General features: G+C 45.7%; 1 protein-coding gene across 7 annotated transcripts in view; it reads left to right on the forward strand.

Moving 5' to 3' along the window:
* Window positions 1-10,601: 10,601 nt before the first annotated feature.
* UBE2F (ubiquitin conjugating enzyme E2 F (putative)) overlaps window positions 10,602-15,911 on the forward strand; it is an 82,676-nt gene continuing 77,366 nt past the window's right edge. For 2 of the 7 annotated variants that reach the window (XM_075094091.1, XM_075094088.1), the window contains exons 1-2: window positions 10,623-10,801; window positions 13,390-13,523. In XM_075094091.1, the coding sequence (XP_074950192.1) occupies window positions 13,406-13,523 (118 nt within the window). In that variant the 5' untranslated portion in view covers window positions 10,623-10,801; window positions 13,390-13,405. Of the gene's footprint in view, window positions 10,802-13,389; window positions 13,524-15,911 lie in introns of all 7 variants that reach the window. The other 5 variants (XM_075094093.1, XM_075094087.1, XM_075094089.1 and 2 more) reach the window with 4 other exon arrangements.

Below are 15,911 nucleotides of genomic sequence, written 5' to 3' on the forward strand. Positions count from 1 at the left end.
AATTTTAGGGTTGGTGCTTTTGGCTTGCAGGGTTGGGGACTGAGCTGCCAGCGGCCAAGCCACAGTGTGGCCGCGGCTTCCCGCAAAGAGACAGCCAGGGACGTGAGCCATATGCACTTGTCACGAAGTGTGTCCCAGGTACCGCCCACTCATCCCGCTCTGGCTTTGCAAGGACACTGTCAAAATGAAACCTCATTGCTGATGGGGAGGGGGAAAAACCTTTCTTCTCCCCTCCGTTTCCAAATCATGCTTCATACTGAGGCATGGAAGTGGGGAAATGCTGTTGTCCTTGTCTTTTGCCACTACTTTTGAAGCCTTAACCTGCTTCTGCTGGAGCGATGGGTCCTGGTCGCTCAAGACAGCCCAAACATGTGCCTTCCAGCAGACCCAGCACGGTTGGGCCATACTGACTTCAAGGCTGGAGGAAAGCACACCCCAAGGGGAGAGGGAAACCTGTCCTGCTGCAAGCACGTGAACACATGCCACCCCGAAACCAGAAACCTTGGGCAAGAGGCATTTCCATGCCACTTGGAGTGGCTTTTCCGGGACAGGGAGAAGCCAGAGACCGGCCGCCAGGCTTTTTGAGGAGCTTTAACAGACTTTATCATCTGCCCGTGCCACAGGTGCCACCCATCTGCTGCCACTTAATGTCAGGAGCTACACCCAAGGCAAGGGAAAACCAACAGGACGGAAATGCCGTAGGGTCAACAAGATGGACAGACAGCCCTGGTGCTGTGTCTGGTATTGCATATTGGCTCCTGCTTTTGGTTAAAATGAGGCACAGCTCATCTCTCAAAAAATAGGCTGCAGCAGTACTTTGCCCATCTGGCCACATGATCGCAGGAAAAGGCAGATGCTGCCAGTGCCTGCTGCAGACGGGTCCACCCCAGCAACCCTTTCTCCCGGCCCCGCTCATGGTTTTACCCCTCAGTTTTGAAGTCTTGCAAGAAATCCCTTTCCACAGGGCCTATGTATAGCCAGCACCTATGCGGAGAGGTTGTTTTTAAAACATTCTTAGCCAAAAGCGCTACACTGCAATATCCAAACGATACATGGATCCAGGGAGGGAAGCCTAATGAGGGCAGAAGGTGTTCATTCATCCCGCAAAATAGATGCATTTAGATTATCCTGCGCTCTTAAGGTATCTACCAAGACACTGTGAAATGCACCTGCTGCGAAACAGCATGTGATGCCACTGCAGGTGCCCAGGAGGCAGGCGCACGGCTGTCTGTGTACCCACTGCCACTGAAGGAAATTACCTCTGTTCCCTGAGAAGCAGCAGGGTTGCAGCACAGCTCTCCCAGGCAGAAGGTGAGGGCAGCAATCACTCCCGGGGAATAGCAGTCCCTCTTTATTTCCCTGCCCAGTTCGCGAGGCTTCGCATCCACCATGGCACTCCTCGCTTTGCCTGTCCTATGGGTGCAGGAAATAAAAGATGTGCCAATGCCTTCCCCGCTGCCCCACACAGCTGCCTTTAGCAGGTTGGCCTCGGGGTGTCTCCCACACAAAGCCTAGCAAATTAAGGCTGGGGAGAGTTTTTTTGTTCCTTTACCAGACGGGCCAGGCTTTAGCGATGGGGTGGACAGGCTCCTGGAGATGCTGCGAGCAGGGCTGATGGGGATGTGGATGGAGCTGCAAGTGCCACAGCTGGCCAGTGTTAGCCTAATGCCCCTGCCAGCTTTTTGTAGCTCAGGGTGGGTCCCTCTTCTGCTCCTGGAGAGTGCTTGGAGGTGGGTGAGAACTGCTTTAGCTTTCTCTGCAGGCTCAGATGAGGGGTGCTGGGAGGGCAATGTGAGGGAGTCAGAGCCTTCCTGAGCATTGCCCAGTTAATGTGGAGGGATGTTAGTGGCAGTTCCCAGCCTCCTCAGGGAAAAGGAGAGAGGTGTGCTCTTCCCTGTATTAGTTTCAGGTCAGACACAGAAACAGCAGCAGGATAGGCAGAAAGCCTTGGGTTTGCTGTGACTCTGTGTGGCCCCTGTGTTTGGGGGGCACTCACTGCCATTCCCATATAGACTCCAATCTCTGGCCCCAAGGGCAAAATTTACTGGAAAGAAACCCAAAGGGGTGGGTAGACAGACCCATGTTTAACCTGCGGTGGAGGGGAGCTTTCTGTGCCAAGCTCTGCTAGAAAATGATTGGGAAAGCATCAAGGTAGCCCAAGATGTTGAAAAAGGAGGATGAGGGCAAGGCTGCAACTCCTGGAAGGGTCACTGCTTGCTTGTGATTTGTAGCATCATGGGGAAAATACTGGCGTTGTGAGAGACTGAACTGTTGGCAGGTGAAACATAAAGGCATCGTGAGAAGGAATCTCTGTGGTCAAAGAGCACAAAACACCTTGCAGCAGCAGTGTCTGTGGCTCCCCTTTAGCAATTGATGGGCAGCAGGTGTCAAGATCTGGTTTACATTAGATCTCTGCTCTCACTGTCTCAAGCCTGGGCACCTACGACTGCTTAGAAGATATCCTGGAATCCCGCAGGGTGTAAATACAAAAGGATAGGCCCTGCAGGATGTAGCAGATGCCTGGCTAAGATAAGGCAGTAACAAACTACCCAATTGCTGCTCTTTTCTACTGAGGTTTTTTGTGCTGCTTTCAACAGTACATAAATATCCTGGTCCTGTGACAAGTGCCATGGCTAAGGTGTACTGGTGGCATCTGCTTCATTTTTCTCCCTCCAAGAACTGTTTGTGAAATGGAGTTTGATTTTTGGTAGGGTTGGTGTTATTTCATGTACATGCACAGTTCTGTGCTTCCATTGAATAGGCAGGGGAAATGTTTACCAAATTACAGAAAAGAGAGTGGAGTTTGGGAGTTTTTCACTTCAGCCTTCTTTACACTGGTCCTGAGTAGCAAACACTCTGCAGCTTTTGCAGGAAGGACTCCCTAACATGTTGCAGGTGATGTTTCTGCAGGCAAATCAAGAAAACTGACAGCTGAGTTTTACTGATGGATTGTGTTATACGCTCCTGGGTCATAAAAGTTCTTCTGCTCCAAACCCTCTGACCAGAACACAGCTCCATAATATGTAAGGAATAAACGTGCTCTCACCTTCTAAAACTACAAATTGAGTTTTAGAGTGTTCTTATATTTGCCAGCTTACAGTATCAACTTGGTAGCGGGAGCATTTTTCAGGGATACTTGGCACTCCAAGGAATAGGAAAATGAGTTGCTGCTGGTGTTACAAGAAGGTACTGCTTTCTAATATGCTAGATACCGCTGCTCTTGATGTTGTAATTTCTCCTCCTGTTCGGTGCTGTTCATAATTCAAAATAATAATTCCTGTCTGTCAGCCATCATACTGAATCATTTTGTGATGTTTCCGTGTTGCCACCTAGGGAGAGAGTGTTCACTGAGAGCCACCTGCTTTTGATTTGCTTTGACAAAAAAGGTTATTTGAAAGATAATCTTTACTTTGAACTACAGATGACTTCAGCTGCACATATATGAAGGGCTGATGGGTTACTCGTTTTAATGCAAAACCCAGGACTTTGGACTGGAGGAACAGGGCAGGACATAGCTGTTGGAGGCTCCTGGGACTCCAGACTGCTGCCTGATTTAATAATTATTTGCTTCCCCTGCACTCCAGAAGTCTTATTTTGGCTATCACCTCTGTAGCCATGAGTGAACCATTTCCCCCCATCTCCAGAGAACTTCCCCCAGAAACCCACATCCCCTGACTCTCCCTTTGCACTTGGGCTCTGACAGCCATGCTCGTGGACAGGGCTGGGGCAGCTTTCTGGCTCTAGGAAAGATGTTCCCATCCTGGGGTATTAATTTTATTTTTTGTTAAAGAAATCTGTTTGATTTCTCTGTTCTCTTCAGAAAACTGCTCCTTACTGCCCCGAGACCCCCAGGGAGGTGGCAGGTGTACACAGTTCTTTGTGCACGATCACTCCTTCCGCTGCACAAACCCATCTGTCTCCAGTTACTTCAGATAAAAGCCTGAAATCTTTGAGCCCAGCACTGAGAGACTTGACAGATAAATGTAATAGCCTTTGAGAAGGAAAAACCAGAGATTTACAAAACAGAAGGCGAGATTTATGCTAAACCTGCCAGAAATGGGAGGAGGTGTGTCAGGAAAATGTAGTAATTTAAATACCTCTGCTGCAGGCATTTAAAGACTCAGGTTTTAAGACACTGCCTCTTCCATCTGCTAGAGTATGACTGTGAGCCATCAAAATAATAAGGGAATTCCAGCTGGTTTGTGGAAAAGCCCTGAGGAAAGGCGTTGGCCTTCACAGGTTCGAGGTAATAGTCCCATCCCTAAATGCTGGGATGAAAAAAAAGGTGAAGAAGAAAAATTCAGCTATGCTTCATAAATATTTCTCCAAGTCATTCCCAGTTTCTAGTTTGCCCCATGGCCTCCTGTCTAGGAGGACGTGTCTGGGTTGCACATGACTGTGCTTTCTTGATGCTGCTTCAGATGCAGTTTCCACAAGGAATCACTTTACATAGCAAAAGAGAGGTCCACAACCCATCGGAGTGAAGGAGCTCTCAATCCCTCTGCTGTCCATTGCTCCTTGAACTTCTAAAGGCTATTTCTCTCCCTGAGAGCTGATGAGCTGGGGGCTTCCCAGATCGCTGTCTGTTGTAGTGTAGCTTTGTAGGTGCAAGAAAGAGTCAGGGTTAATCCCAAGCACCCCATTTGCACAGCAGTGCTTCCGTGTATGCCTGTAGTCCCAAACTCTTTGGCTTTCCATCCCTGCAAAACGCTGCCTAAAACTTGCCTTGGTTACAGTCATCTCAGTAGACTGCAGTGTCGGTCACCTGTTTTGACTGTCCTAACTCTAAATCACAGCTGTAGGCAATGCGTCACGCTACGTCGGCATGTAGATATGGGCCACTAGGAGGTTCATGGGTAACAGATTAGGGAATGGGCTAAAAATCTTAAGGTCTGCTTCATAGACAGTTAGGGGCAGGTATGCCCTGCTGAAAACAAACCGGAATCTCTTTCTAAAGGACCAAAAAAAAAACCCCACCCAATCCCCACCATTCTGGGTTAATCATCAAGAAAGCCAAAAGCTGAAAATGTAACAGTCGCTCATGGTGCTGGGCTGGCTCCTCCATAGTTTAACCCCAACTCTGAAGTCCAGGTTGTCACTGGGGACTGTGACCACTGTGGATGTGAAGTCCTGCAGGCAGACTGTGCTTTGGGAGATGGAAAGAGAGGATTGCTCTGTTCAAGAAATTAAATCAAGATTAGGACTCTCTAGGCAAGAAAACCAAGCCTTCAAAAAAAACCAAACAAAATGAGTTTAGGTATTTTGGCTTTTTTTTTTTTCCTCCTAGACAAGCAGACAAAACCTGGCTGACTAATTTGATTTTGAGCATTGCTCTGGTGTTTTGTTCTCTGGTTTCAGCAGTGCCCAGGGGAAGCAGCAGCTGAATTCCAGGTCCATGAAGACTCTGATAGGTATCAGCAGTGAAACACGTACACTGATTTTCACCAGTGGGTTGTGTGATTGTTATGAAGTCAGATTGCATCAGATCCCAGCCGCTTGGTACTCATCATGAGACAGAGGCCATGGGGCTGTTTTGCTCTTGGCATGTTTCTCCTTCAGTGCTCTGCTTATAAACTGTCCACAGTGATGCACAATCACCAACTAACGGGAAGCCAGCTGTTACTGCAAGAACACTTGAGATCCCCTTTTCACATGACTTCAGTAAAGCTGCGTGTGGAAAAACGCTCCGATATTGCCGCCATGACCACAATGAAATTACAGCCATCTGCTCTTCTTCCTAATGGTGTGCAGCAGACACGAGTCAAAGTGTGCGGCAGGTGAAGTGTTACACGTGGCAACGATCTCATGTGCCTCACATCAGTGGTATTTATTTTTACTTGGCTATGTGGATATGGACTAGCAGCTGTGTTACTGCAAGCCCCATTGCCATAGTTACTGTCGCACAACATCCCCTTCCTTCTGATACGCCAAAGCCAGTTTCAGGTCTGGTGTGACAGGTCAGTCTCTAATGATTTCAGTCTAAAAGCAGAATGTTCTTATTTAAGAGAAGGAGGGTCGAAAGCCAACACAGGTTAAACCCAAAGAAGCAAACAAGGCAGTGGAACGCAAAGGCTATTAGCACATTTTCTGCAACACCAGAAAGTCTAGCTTGCTCATTGTTTTCCTTCACTGTTTTGGCGATACCATGCTACTTTTATCTTTGTACTTAAAATCAGATCCCTTATCCAAAAAGAGTCTTAAAAACCAGATATATCCTTAACCTGTTCCTGTTTTAAGGCCTAAAACTGCATGGCCTACTCCATTAAGGTCTACTCTTTTGCTTTTCTGTAGGCAAAATGTGTGATCCAAGGTGGCCTGGCTTGCCGGGCACTTGAGTATAAATGCAGAACGAGCACCTCTTCAGAGATCGCAAGCTCTGGGACGGAAACGTAAGCAGCAGGGACTTCTACTTTATTTTTCAGCAGATGGAATGTGTCTGGATATAGAGTTAGCAATTTTAAAGGAAGAGCATAGAAAAGCTGTGTTTAGAGAACCCACTAGCGAGTTAGGATAATGGCTGGTTCTCTTTGTTCCCAACAATATGAGAACTTCCACAATTGCTCATTAAGGCGGGAGCTGATACTTTAACAAACAACAGACTTCCTCTGTTTCATCCCCAGCAGAGAGATGTACGTGTTAAATAAAAGCAAGAGAAAAGGGCACAAGAAGACATAAACACTGTTAAAGTGGTGGCATAATTTAAATGCAAGATGCTTGTTTCTTCTCTGGCTTTAAAAACAGTCACAGCTGGGTAATGGAAAATGGCTGGGTAATTGCCTGAAATCCAACAGGGGAGAAATCTTGGTTTTGCTTGCCGCACCAGGTGATGTCTGCAACTGCTCTAATTCTTGCTATGTGAAACATGAAATGCTTGCCAAGTCACAGACACAGTGATGGGAAAACAAAATACTTCACCGTGTGTGCATCAACTGAAAGTGGGTTTTAATGATTAACAATTTTCAACAAGTCATTAGTGTTATTAAGTACCAACTGATACGCAGGTATATATATAGCATTATGAAATTACTTTATAAACTACTCTTGCCAGCGGTTATTTCCTCAGGTGCTGAACCTTTGAGATTTGCATCTTCAGCAGCACCTTTGGAAATGTCCTGTTTTGATGCCTCCTGCACTCAGTGCAGTGCCTGATTGGGGGTCTCCACCAGGAATGTTTTCACTGGAGAGTTTGACTGAATTTCCCCCGATCAGCCAGTACCTGTGAAAATCAAGGCTCTCTGTAAGCGCATGGTATTTCTCAAGATCCTGGTCTCCCCACTCCCGGGTGACTGAGGGATCAGCTTCAGGAGCAGCTTACACTACAGTCCTCAAGCCTAAGCGATAAAAGGAGGTGAGAGAAGGAGAAAAACATCTTGTCAAACACAAAACACAAGAATGAATAAACATGAGTTTAGAAAATGTGGCAGTGGGAAGTGTGCACACACCATGTATCCCTATAATACATGTTTTGTTTATATACAACATGTTAATTTCATTTTTCCCAGACTAGGTGTTGTGTGGGTAGAAAGGGATCACAGTGAAAATAGCAGACTCTTGCTTCCAGTAAACAGCACTGCCATCTCTCAGTCTTAGATGACTTTTCTTCATGCCGTTGTATACTGAAACTGTTAAGTAGTTCCAGAAGGTCTCCGAACATCGGATGTTGAATTTCGTTCATCACTAATAACAGGAACTGGCAGAAGGTGCAAGAAGTCCTAACACCGTTACAGCCTGTGCTAGACAGTATTGGCTCACCTTTAATTAGCCTTTAGAGGAGGCAGCAGTTTGTTGACAGCACCTTTATGAATTGTCTCATAAAAACATTTTATTAATCCCAGCACAGGTCTCAGTGACCAGATATTAAGTGAACTGCTGTACTGCAGAAAAAGGAAGGGCAGGTGGTGATACCTGAAGATAAAATAGAAGCAGATTTTTTGACTCTTCTAAAGAGTGGCTTAGCTGTTGTTAAGGTAGGGTATTTTAAGCTTAACTAATAACAACACTAGTCTGCTCACTGAGTTTTGGACTTCGGTAGTGGGCAGTGCCCTTCAGGAGAGAAAAGAATATCAGCGAAAGGAGAAGATACATCAGTATGTTGAATATTAAAACTTGTATTTCCAGGATGTTCCATTAAAAGGCAAACAAGCTGGGAAATACCAATGTTGAGGTTGGCTTTGCAACCTTTGTTTGACCTCATATGTCCCAGCAGGTTTTATGACGTGATCACAAAAATGTATTGTAGGGTCCGTAGTCCGCTGCAGAGCATGAAATGACTTCAGCTTATTGCTGGTGAAAGTACAGCTAGTCTCAGGCCACCTTCTTGGTTCCTAGCTGCACCGGCATGGGAATCTGGAAGCAGAATCACACAGATGCTTTTCTAAGACATTTGGCATCTGAGTGGCTGACAAACACAGTCCCCACCCACCTGGCAAAGGAGAAGGGATCCGCTGCCATGGCACATCTGGGGAAGAGGCAGGTGGCAAGGTCTGGATAGACATATCTTCTGGTGTGAGGTGCCCTGTCAGGGTCCTGGCCATCTCCTGCATCTCTACAGCTAGCTGATGGGCTCATTTTGAATAAATATGCACTTGGATTAATCTGTAATTAGGAAAAAACCCTAGGATTTAGTGTTTTGGGATTTTTTTCCTCTTAAGGTTGGCAATTTTTAAACATCTCAGCTGGTGTGTCTGTGCGGCATAGCCATGGAGCCAGGGTAGGAAAAGGAGGACTGCCACATTCACTGTTTCCAGCCATTGTCAGCAGGTATACAGACACTGGGTTTGTTTTTTAATTCCTCTTTGCTTTCTACCCTGCTGAAGCCAGAGACCAGAGAGCAGGTTTTTCTAAACACTAAAAAGAACTGTGGAAAAGCCAATTCAGCTGCTGCTTGTCTTTTGCACTAACTTTCTGAAAGGGTAAAGACAATTTAAGGCCTCCAAGTTGCAGTTCTGCACTGTTTTAAATGGATTTGACTTAGCTAAATTCCAAGCTTTTCACTGAAGGGGAAGCAGTATCATTGCAGTGAGTGTTTAGGATGCAGTATTTGCATATCTGTCTGCCAATATTCCCTTGTGTCTCATCTCTAGCTTTGCTTTATAAAGCCTTCTAACCTGGATGCTTCTCTAATGGCTTGATGTTGGTTCCCTTATTCATTGGACACTAACAAATGGTAGGACTCTTCTAACAGTTATGTGCATATTTAAGTTTCACAGGTTGGGGGTTTGATCTAATCTGTCACGAAAGAGTTTCTAAAGATTCAACTGGTCAAGTTAGTCTAGAATCATGCTATCAAAAGTCATTTACTCTCCAGTATTAAATGCACACTTACGATCATCAATAAAATACCGATATCAATACAGGCTGGGGGATGAAGGGATTGAGAGCAGCCCTGTGGAGAAGGACTTGGGGGTACTGTTTGATGAAATGCTGGACATGAGCCAACAATGTGCGCTTGCAGCCCAGAAAGCCAGCTGTATACTGGGCTCCATCGAAAGCAGTGTGGCCAGCAGGTCGAGGGAGATGATTCTGCCCATCTACTCTGCTCTGGTGAGACCCCACTTGGAGAGCTGCATCTAGCTCTGGAGCCCTCAGCACAAGGATATGGACCTGTTGGAGTGGGTCTAGAGGAGGCCACAAAAACGATCCAAGGGCACCTCTCCTGTGAGGAGGGGCTGAGAGAGTTGGGATTGTTCAGCCTGGAAAAGAGAGGGCTCCAGGGAGACCTTATTGCAGCCTTCCAGTTAAAGGGGGACTATAGGAAAGACGGGGGAAATCTCTTTAGCAAGGCCTGTTGTGACAAGACAAGCGGTAATGGTTTTAAACTAAAGGAGGGTAGAAATTTTTGTAAGGAAGAAATTTTTTACAATGAGGTTGATGAAGCACTGAAACAGGTTACCTAGAGAGATAGTGAAGGCCCCATCACTGGAAACATTCAAGGTCAGGTTGGATGGGGCTCTGAGCGACCTGATTTAGTTGGGGATATCCTTGCTCACTGCATGGGGGTTGGGCTAGATGGCCTTTAAAGGTCGCTTCCAACCCAAACCATTCTATAAGTTTTTTACACTCATTTAATCTGATTGACCATTGCTTCCACTAATCTGGTACTGGAATGCTGGAATTCACTTAACACAGGTTAAGTGAATTAACTTAAGCAGGAACTAATGCAAAGGCTAGATAGCAAGCCAGGTGTTTAAGCTGGCCTTCGGAACTCATGCTTATGATTGTTGTTTTTTCCCATCATTATGTTGCCCTTTATCATGTCTTCCTTGTGACTCAATGAAATCAATATTGCAGCCGAATCGATCCATATTTCTGCAGCCCTGCACAGGGAACACCACTAAGATGACGTTGGTGCCAGGGAAAGGCCGTGCTCTGTGCCAGGGGTTGGCCCTTCCTGCTGGCGGGGTGGGACTGGTTTTCCTTAGGCAAGAGCAAGACCCCCCCGCCCCTGAGGCACGGGCCCGGGGCCCGCCGGCCGCTGCGCCCCAAAATGGCGCCGCCCTGCCGGGGGCAAACAACCTGCCCAGCCCCTGTCGCCACTGACAACTCTCGCGAGAACTCGTCGGGCACCGCCTCCCCCGTACACACACCGACAAACTCTCGCGAGATCGCGGCACGCCGCCGGTAAAGCTGTTGTTGGAGGGTACGCGCCCCGCGACGGCTGCGGCTCCACCTACTTCCGGCTCCGCCGCTTAGGGAACGAGGGAGGGAGGGAGGAGTCGCCGCCGCCGCCGCCGCCGCCTGCCCCGGGCCAGCCCCGGGGATGGTGTTGGCCGCGGGAGCCGGGCCCTGACGCCGCCATCAGGTAAGTGCGGGCCGCCCCCCTTCCCCCCGGGCCGGGGCTAGCCCCCTCAGCTCGGACCCGGTTCCTTCCCGGCCCCCCACCAGTGCCCCCAGATCTCCTGGAGCGGCCCCGGCCCGCCAGGCCTCGGGGCTCTGGTGACACCGGGAGGGGGAGAGACACCCGCTGGCCTCCCAGGGCTGCTCCCCTGGCCCAGGAGGTGACCAGCGATCCTCCCTGACCCCTGCCGAGGGGCTTCCCGGTAGGGCCGGCGGCGCAGGGAGCGGGCCGGTGCGGGGCAGGGCGGCCCCCCGCTGCCTCCGCTCCGAGGAGAGCCGGAGAAATCCCGGGGCTCTCTTGTCCTTCCCTATAAATAAGCATAGCACTCCTCCATGCCTCCCCCGTCTCTGTGCTGTCCTGCAGTGGTGAAGCCTTACTTTTCCCGTGCGGTTAGTGACTTTTGGGTGCTTCTTCGCGGTGCTCCGTGGATGGAATTTGGGGTGTAGCTGGGGCGCATAGTCTCCTTTCCCCACTGGTCACACTACGTTTTTCTAGGACAAGCAGTGAGGAAACAGATCAGTAAAGGTATTTAGGCATTTAATTCCCACTGTAAGTTGATTTCATTTGGACTTGGCACATAAAAGGGTTTTTTTGGGTGGAGAGAGTTGTCTGCAGTTTACAGTTATTCTTTTCTATTTTCTTCTTTCAGGACTCTGTGTCACTACTTCCCAGACTCCCCTACTCTGCCTCCCTTTTTACATTTTTTTTTTTTTAACCAGCTGTTGTCTTTGTCCTCCAAGAAAAAAAAAGAACTGTCTTGTCTGCTTATTCTTTCTTTCCCTGGGGCAGTAGGAGAAAAAAAAGCAACTGAATGTTTTGGTTGAGGACGTGGGATTTACATTTGCCCTGAATTTTACTTTTTTTTTTTTTTTGGTCTTGAAGCTAACGCTCTTACTCTCTACTTCAGAGAACTTGACCTTCTTGTAGATCTTACCAGAGTTCCATACTGTTAGGTACTATCATGAAATATCTGTTTTCCTGTTTTTTAAAACTTGTTACTCGCTTATCTGTTATGTTCTTCTCAATGTCCAAATGTCATGTCAGTTGTTTCATTTCTCCTTCTTGCCCCTTCACCAGTGTTTTGGTGTTGGCTTGATATTTGGTATAAATCTTTCAGTTTTCTCACAACCTTGGGAAATCAATAGGGCTGTCTTTACAGGTGTAGTGACTAGATTGGCAGGCCAGCGGCTTTATCCCCTGTTTTGTCTGGGGCAAGAACAAATGAAATGAACAAGTGAAGTAACTGCTGTTGGGATGGACCTGTTAAACTTCACTTTAGGGCTTGCTTACAAGAAGGAAAGAAACATCAAGATGCTTAGAGCTGAAGCTGACAGAGATAAATCTTGTATCAAGTTTTGCCTTTTGTAGTGTGATTGGCTTCATCGTGCTGGTTTACTGGACTTTATCATTTGCCTTATGAATAACTCTGCTGATCCTCCATTATATACTGAGAGAGCTGATGTTACCTGTGAGTACATCTGTTTCATGTCTTGGTAACTGCTGCATCATACCTATCTGGTCTTCTATGCAAACTAGTTAATATGAAGACCATATGCTGACTTCTTGCAAGTTTTTTTGCCTTTATTTTGTTTAATTAGCTCATATGGCTAAAGGATAAACACTTCCTCTACCGTCTCAGTGGTGCTGGTGTTGCCTAAAGGGTATGGATCTTGTCAGCGTTATATTGTTTCTGGCCAAACTGTTAAGAAGAATGAGTCGCTTTCAACTAGGAGTAGTGTCAAAATGTGTTAAGCTGTGACAGACTGAATATTTTGGTCTTATGACTTTGGCATTCTGTCCGCTTTTTATTGTAGTTTATGAATGCAGTTATCTTCTATAGTGGAGGGCTGACACAGCAAAAAATCTCTTTGTTTCAGTTGTGAAATTTCTGTATGTAACTTTCTCCACTGCTGCTTTGCACTGTGAACACTGTGAAGAGTTACTGTTGTGCAGCTGCATAGATAATTGCCCTATTTGCAGTTTAAATCCATTTCCTTTCCTGGTAGCTGACACAAAGCTTACTTCCTAGTGTTAGAGAATTGTTGCAGTAACCCCTCCCCTCCCCTTTCTCCCTTTTGTTTTTTTTTTTTTTTGATCATCCAAAAAGTAGCTCTGAATCTGGTCACGTGAAGTGTGGATGAGAATGGTTGAGCAGGTTGTCTGGCCAGGGATCTGGCAGGGGTATTTTTCACAGCAGACCTTTCGAAGTGACAGTGTCAAGCAGTGGTCTACTGTGGTAGGTGGTGTAGTGAAATTGGATTGTAAACAATGATGAAAGTCTGACCTTTCTCCAGCAAAGCTGAACTTCCTCTTGGCCTAACGTACTGTAAGTACTCTCAATATTCACATCTCAAACTCTCATTCTTTGAGTACTCAAGGCCATCCTCGTCTTTAGTCACTGTTGTGTTACCTGTATATATCATATTCTTTGTTTGACAGTTAACAATATGATGCTGGTTGTCGAATAAGGACCTAACTGTAACTTGGTTTTGCATTTCCCCCCCCCCCCGCTTTAGTTTTGGTAATTGACTGTTCTGAAATTTGTGTTCTAGATTGAAGACAGCAGTAATGCTAACTCTGGCAAGCAAGTTGAAGCGGGATGATGGTGTCAGAGGACCCCGTGCATCCAATCCAGCTTCTGATTCAACTCGGAGGGTGTCTGTTCGAGATAAACTACTTGTTAAAGGTGAAAGGAACTTACACTGTAATATTTTGGGATTTAGAGTTTGCAGGTGTGTTGACAGTGCACAGTATTAAATTGTGTATAAAAGGATTTCAAGAAGTATTTAAAATTGTTTGTGACTTACCTCATGATTTATACTGTGGGGTGTGTATTGGCGTACATCGAATCTCCAGCAGCTCTTTGCCTGTACAACACTTATTTTCATTGAATAATGCAAAACATAAAAAGCCTCTTCCTTGCTCTGTTGAAATTAATCCATGGTTGGGAACTGTGATTGATTAAAACATAATGATAAAAAGTTGTCACAATATAGAGGAGGAGGAGAACATCAGATTTGACTTGAAAGAAAGGTAGTTTTTGAGCAAAAACATAACCTTCTGTGACAGGGAAGAAAGTCCTAAAAGTAACATCAGTGTCCTGATGGTCTTCAAGGGGTACAGATCAGAGGCAGTAAATTTTAAAAAGCTCAAAAAAGCAATGCAAAGAGAGATTTTTCATAGGCCTTGAGTCACTGGAAGTTGAGTATGAAGTAGTGAATAAAAACCAGCACCCTAATTTTTGTAGCACCACATGGTCTGTTCAAGAAAGGCTACTGTTGTTGTTACTAGCTGGCTCTCCATTGCTGGGGAAAAAGCCTTTTACTCTGTGGCAGTTCTGGATAAATGAAGTAGTTTGTGAGACAATAAATAATCTATTTTATAGTAAAATTGGGGACAGCTCTTTCTTGCTCTTCACTTTTTCTGTAGCATAGATAATTTTATATCTAAAAATCTGTAGGCGCTGACACTTTGCAGTTACTATGGGCTTAAACTCATGTTTCTTCCTCCCTCTGGTAATTGACTGTTTTAATGCTTGAGCTGTGCAGCTTCATCTAGTGGCAAGGAATATGTTGTTCAGGTTGATGTTTCTGCTAAAAATGATCAACAGTGAATTTACTACTATTGATGAGTAAGCAGTTACAGTTAGGATTCATGCCAGTCAAATGAAATGTGCTCATTTCCTGCTCTTATTTCAGAATGGCTCGAGACTGGCACTGGTCTATTTGCCTGAACAATATTGCCTAACCATAGTGTTACATGTGGCTTTCTTAGAGTAGAGTAGATTCTGCCATATAACTGGAGCAAGGTTCCACTGCAAATGCTGCTGCCTCAGTGCACTGGGAAGTGTCTAAACTGGGCTGTAGGAATGTTATGGTCACAGTTTTCTCTTTGCATTGTTGTAAGGACAGGGAGTTTTAATTAACTTTAAACCCTGATGTGATAACTCTTGCAAAGAGTTTGCTTTAGACTTCCAGTTTGGAAATCCTCAGTTAACTCCAGTTCTGAGGGGGAAAGATATCAGGCAGAAAGAATAAGCTCTTTAACCAGGCTAAGCTACAAAGTCAAATTACTACATATATATAATCTGAGATTTTCATTAACCTCCAAGTGTAGAATTGAGGGGAAAATAGCAGCGTAATACAAATACACTTCAACTACAATGCCTGATATAGTGTGAAGTGCCATAAGAAATTTTACTATACCCTTAGAATAATCATGTTTTTCAGTTTTATGACTAAAACCTTAACTGTGTTTGCAGGGGAAGAAAAGAATGTAAGCTATAGAAAATTAGTATTGACATTGTAATTGCTATGGCTACCATTAGCAAACCAATGCAGGCAAAGTATTGAACGAGTTGAGTCCCAAACTGGCAAACATTAAAAGCAGGTCACTGCTGGCATCCTTCTGACAAGTGTGTGTTGGATCGTGACCTGATTGCGTGTGAAGGTTATATCACGTGGCTCTCTGAAAAAGGTCGTAGGGGCAGCTCTTGGTCTGGTTAGAGCTGTTTCTGGACTGAAATGGGAACTGACAGTAGAAGCAGATCACTTTGGTATAACTGCACTAAAAGGGAGGGAAGAAAAATCTCGTAGTTAGTCTGAAAACGACTTCTTGGGGATGTTCTCTTTTAAGCTATGCTTTAAAATAAACGTAGATCATTCAATTGCAAAAGTTTCTGGAACTTGCTCTAGCTCTTAAAGCTAGATCAGCTGAAGCAGCATCTACAATGTTGAGAGCCTGAGTGAAGATGGACTTCTGATGTTGATGGGTTTTTTAGGTCACATTGTCTAGATCTGCAGGAATGAGTTGGCTAGGGAGTGAAGAACTGCCTGCTAAAGGTGTGTGTACAGCAGGGATGCCTTTTAGTGCTTGATTGTATTAAACCGTATTAGGCTGTTTTATTAGACTTGAAACAAAGTTGGTGGGAGCCTGTAAGAGTCGCTGCAAGTAGAAGTTGCTACTGGTGTTTGTTTAGGCTGGAGTTATCAAACAACCAGTTGACAGCTGCAGAATGGGTGAAAGGCTTGATCAGGTCAACCTTCTGGCAACTGAATTAAAAAAATCAAATCTG

This window comes from Phalacrocorax aristotelis, chromosome 5 (assembly GCF_949628215.1).
Source record: "Phalacrocorax aristotelis chromosome 5, bGulAri2.1, whole genome shotgun sequence".
Lineage (NCBI taxonomy): Eukaryota > Metazoa > Chordata > Aves > Suliformes > Phalacrocoracidae > Phalacrocorax > Phalacrocorax aristotelis.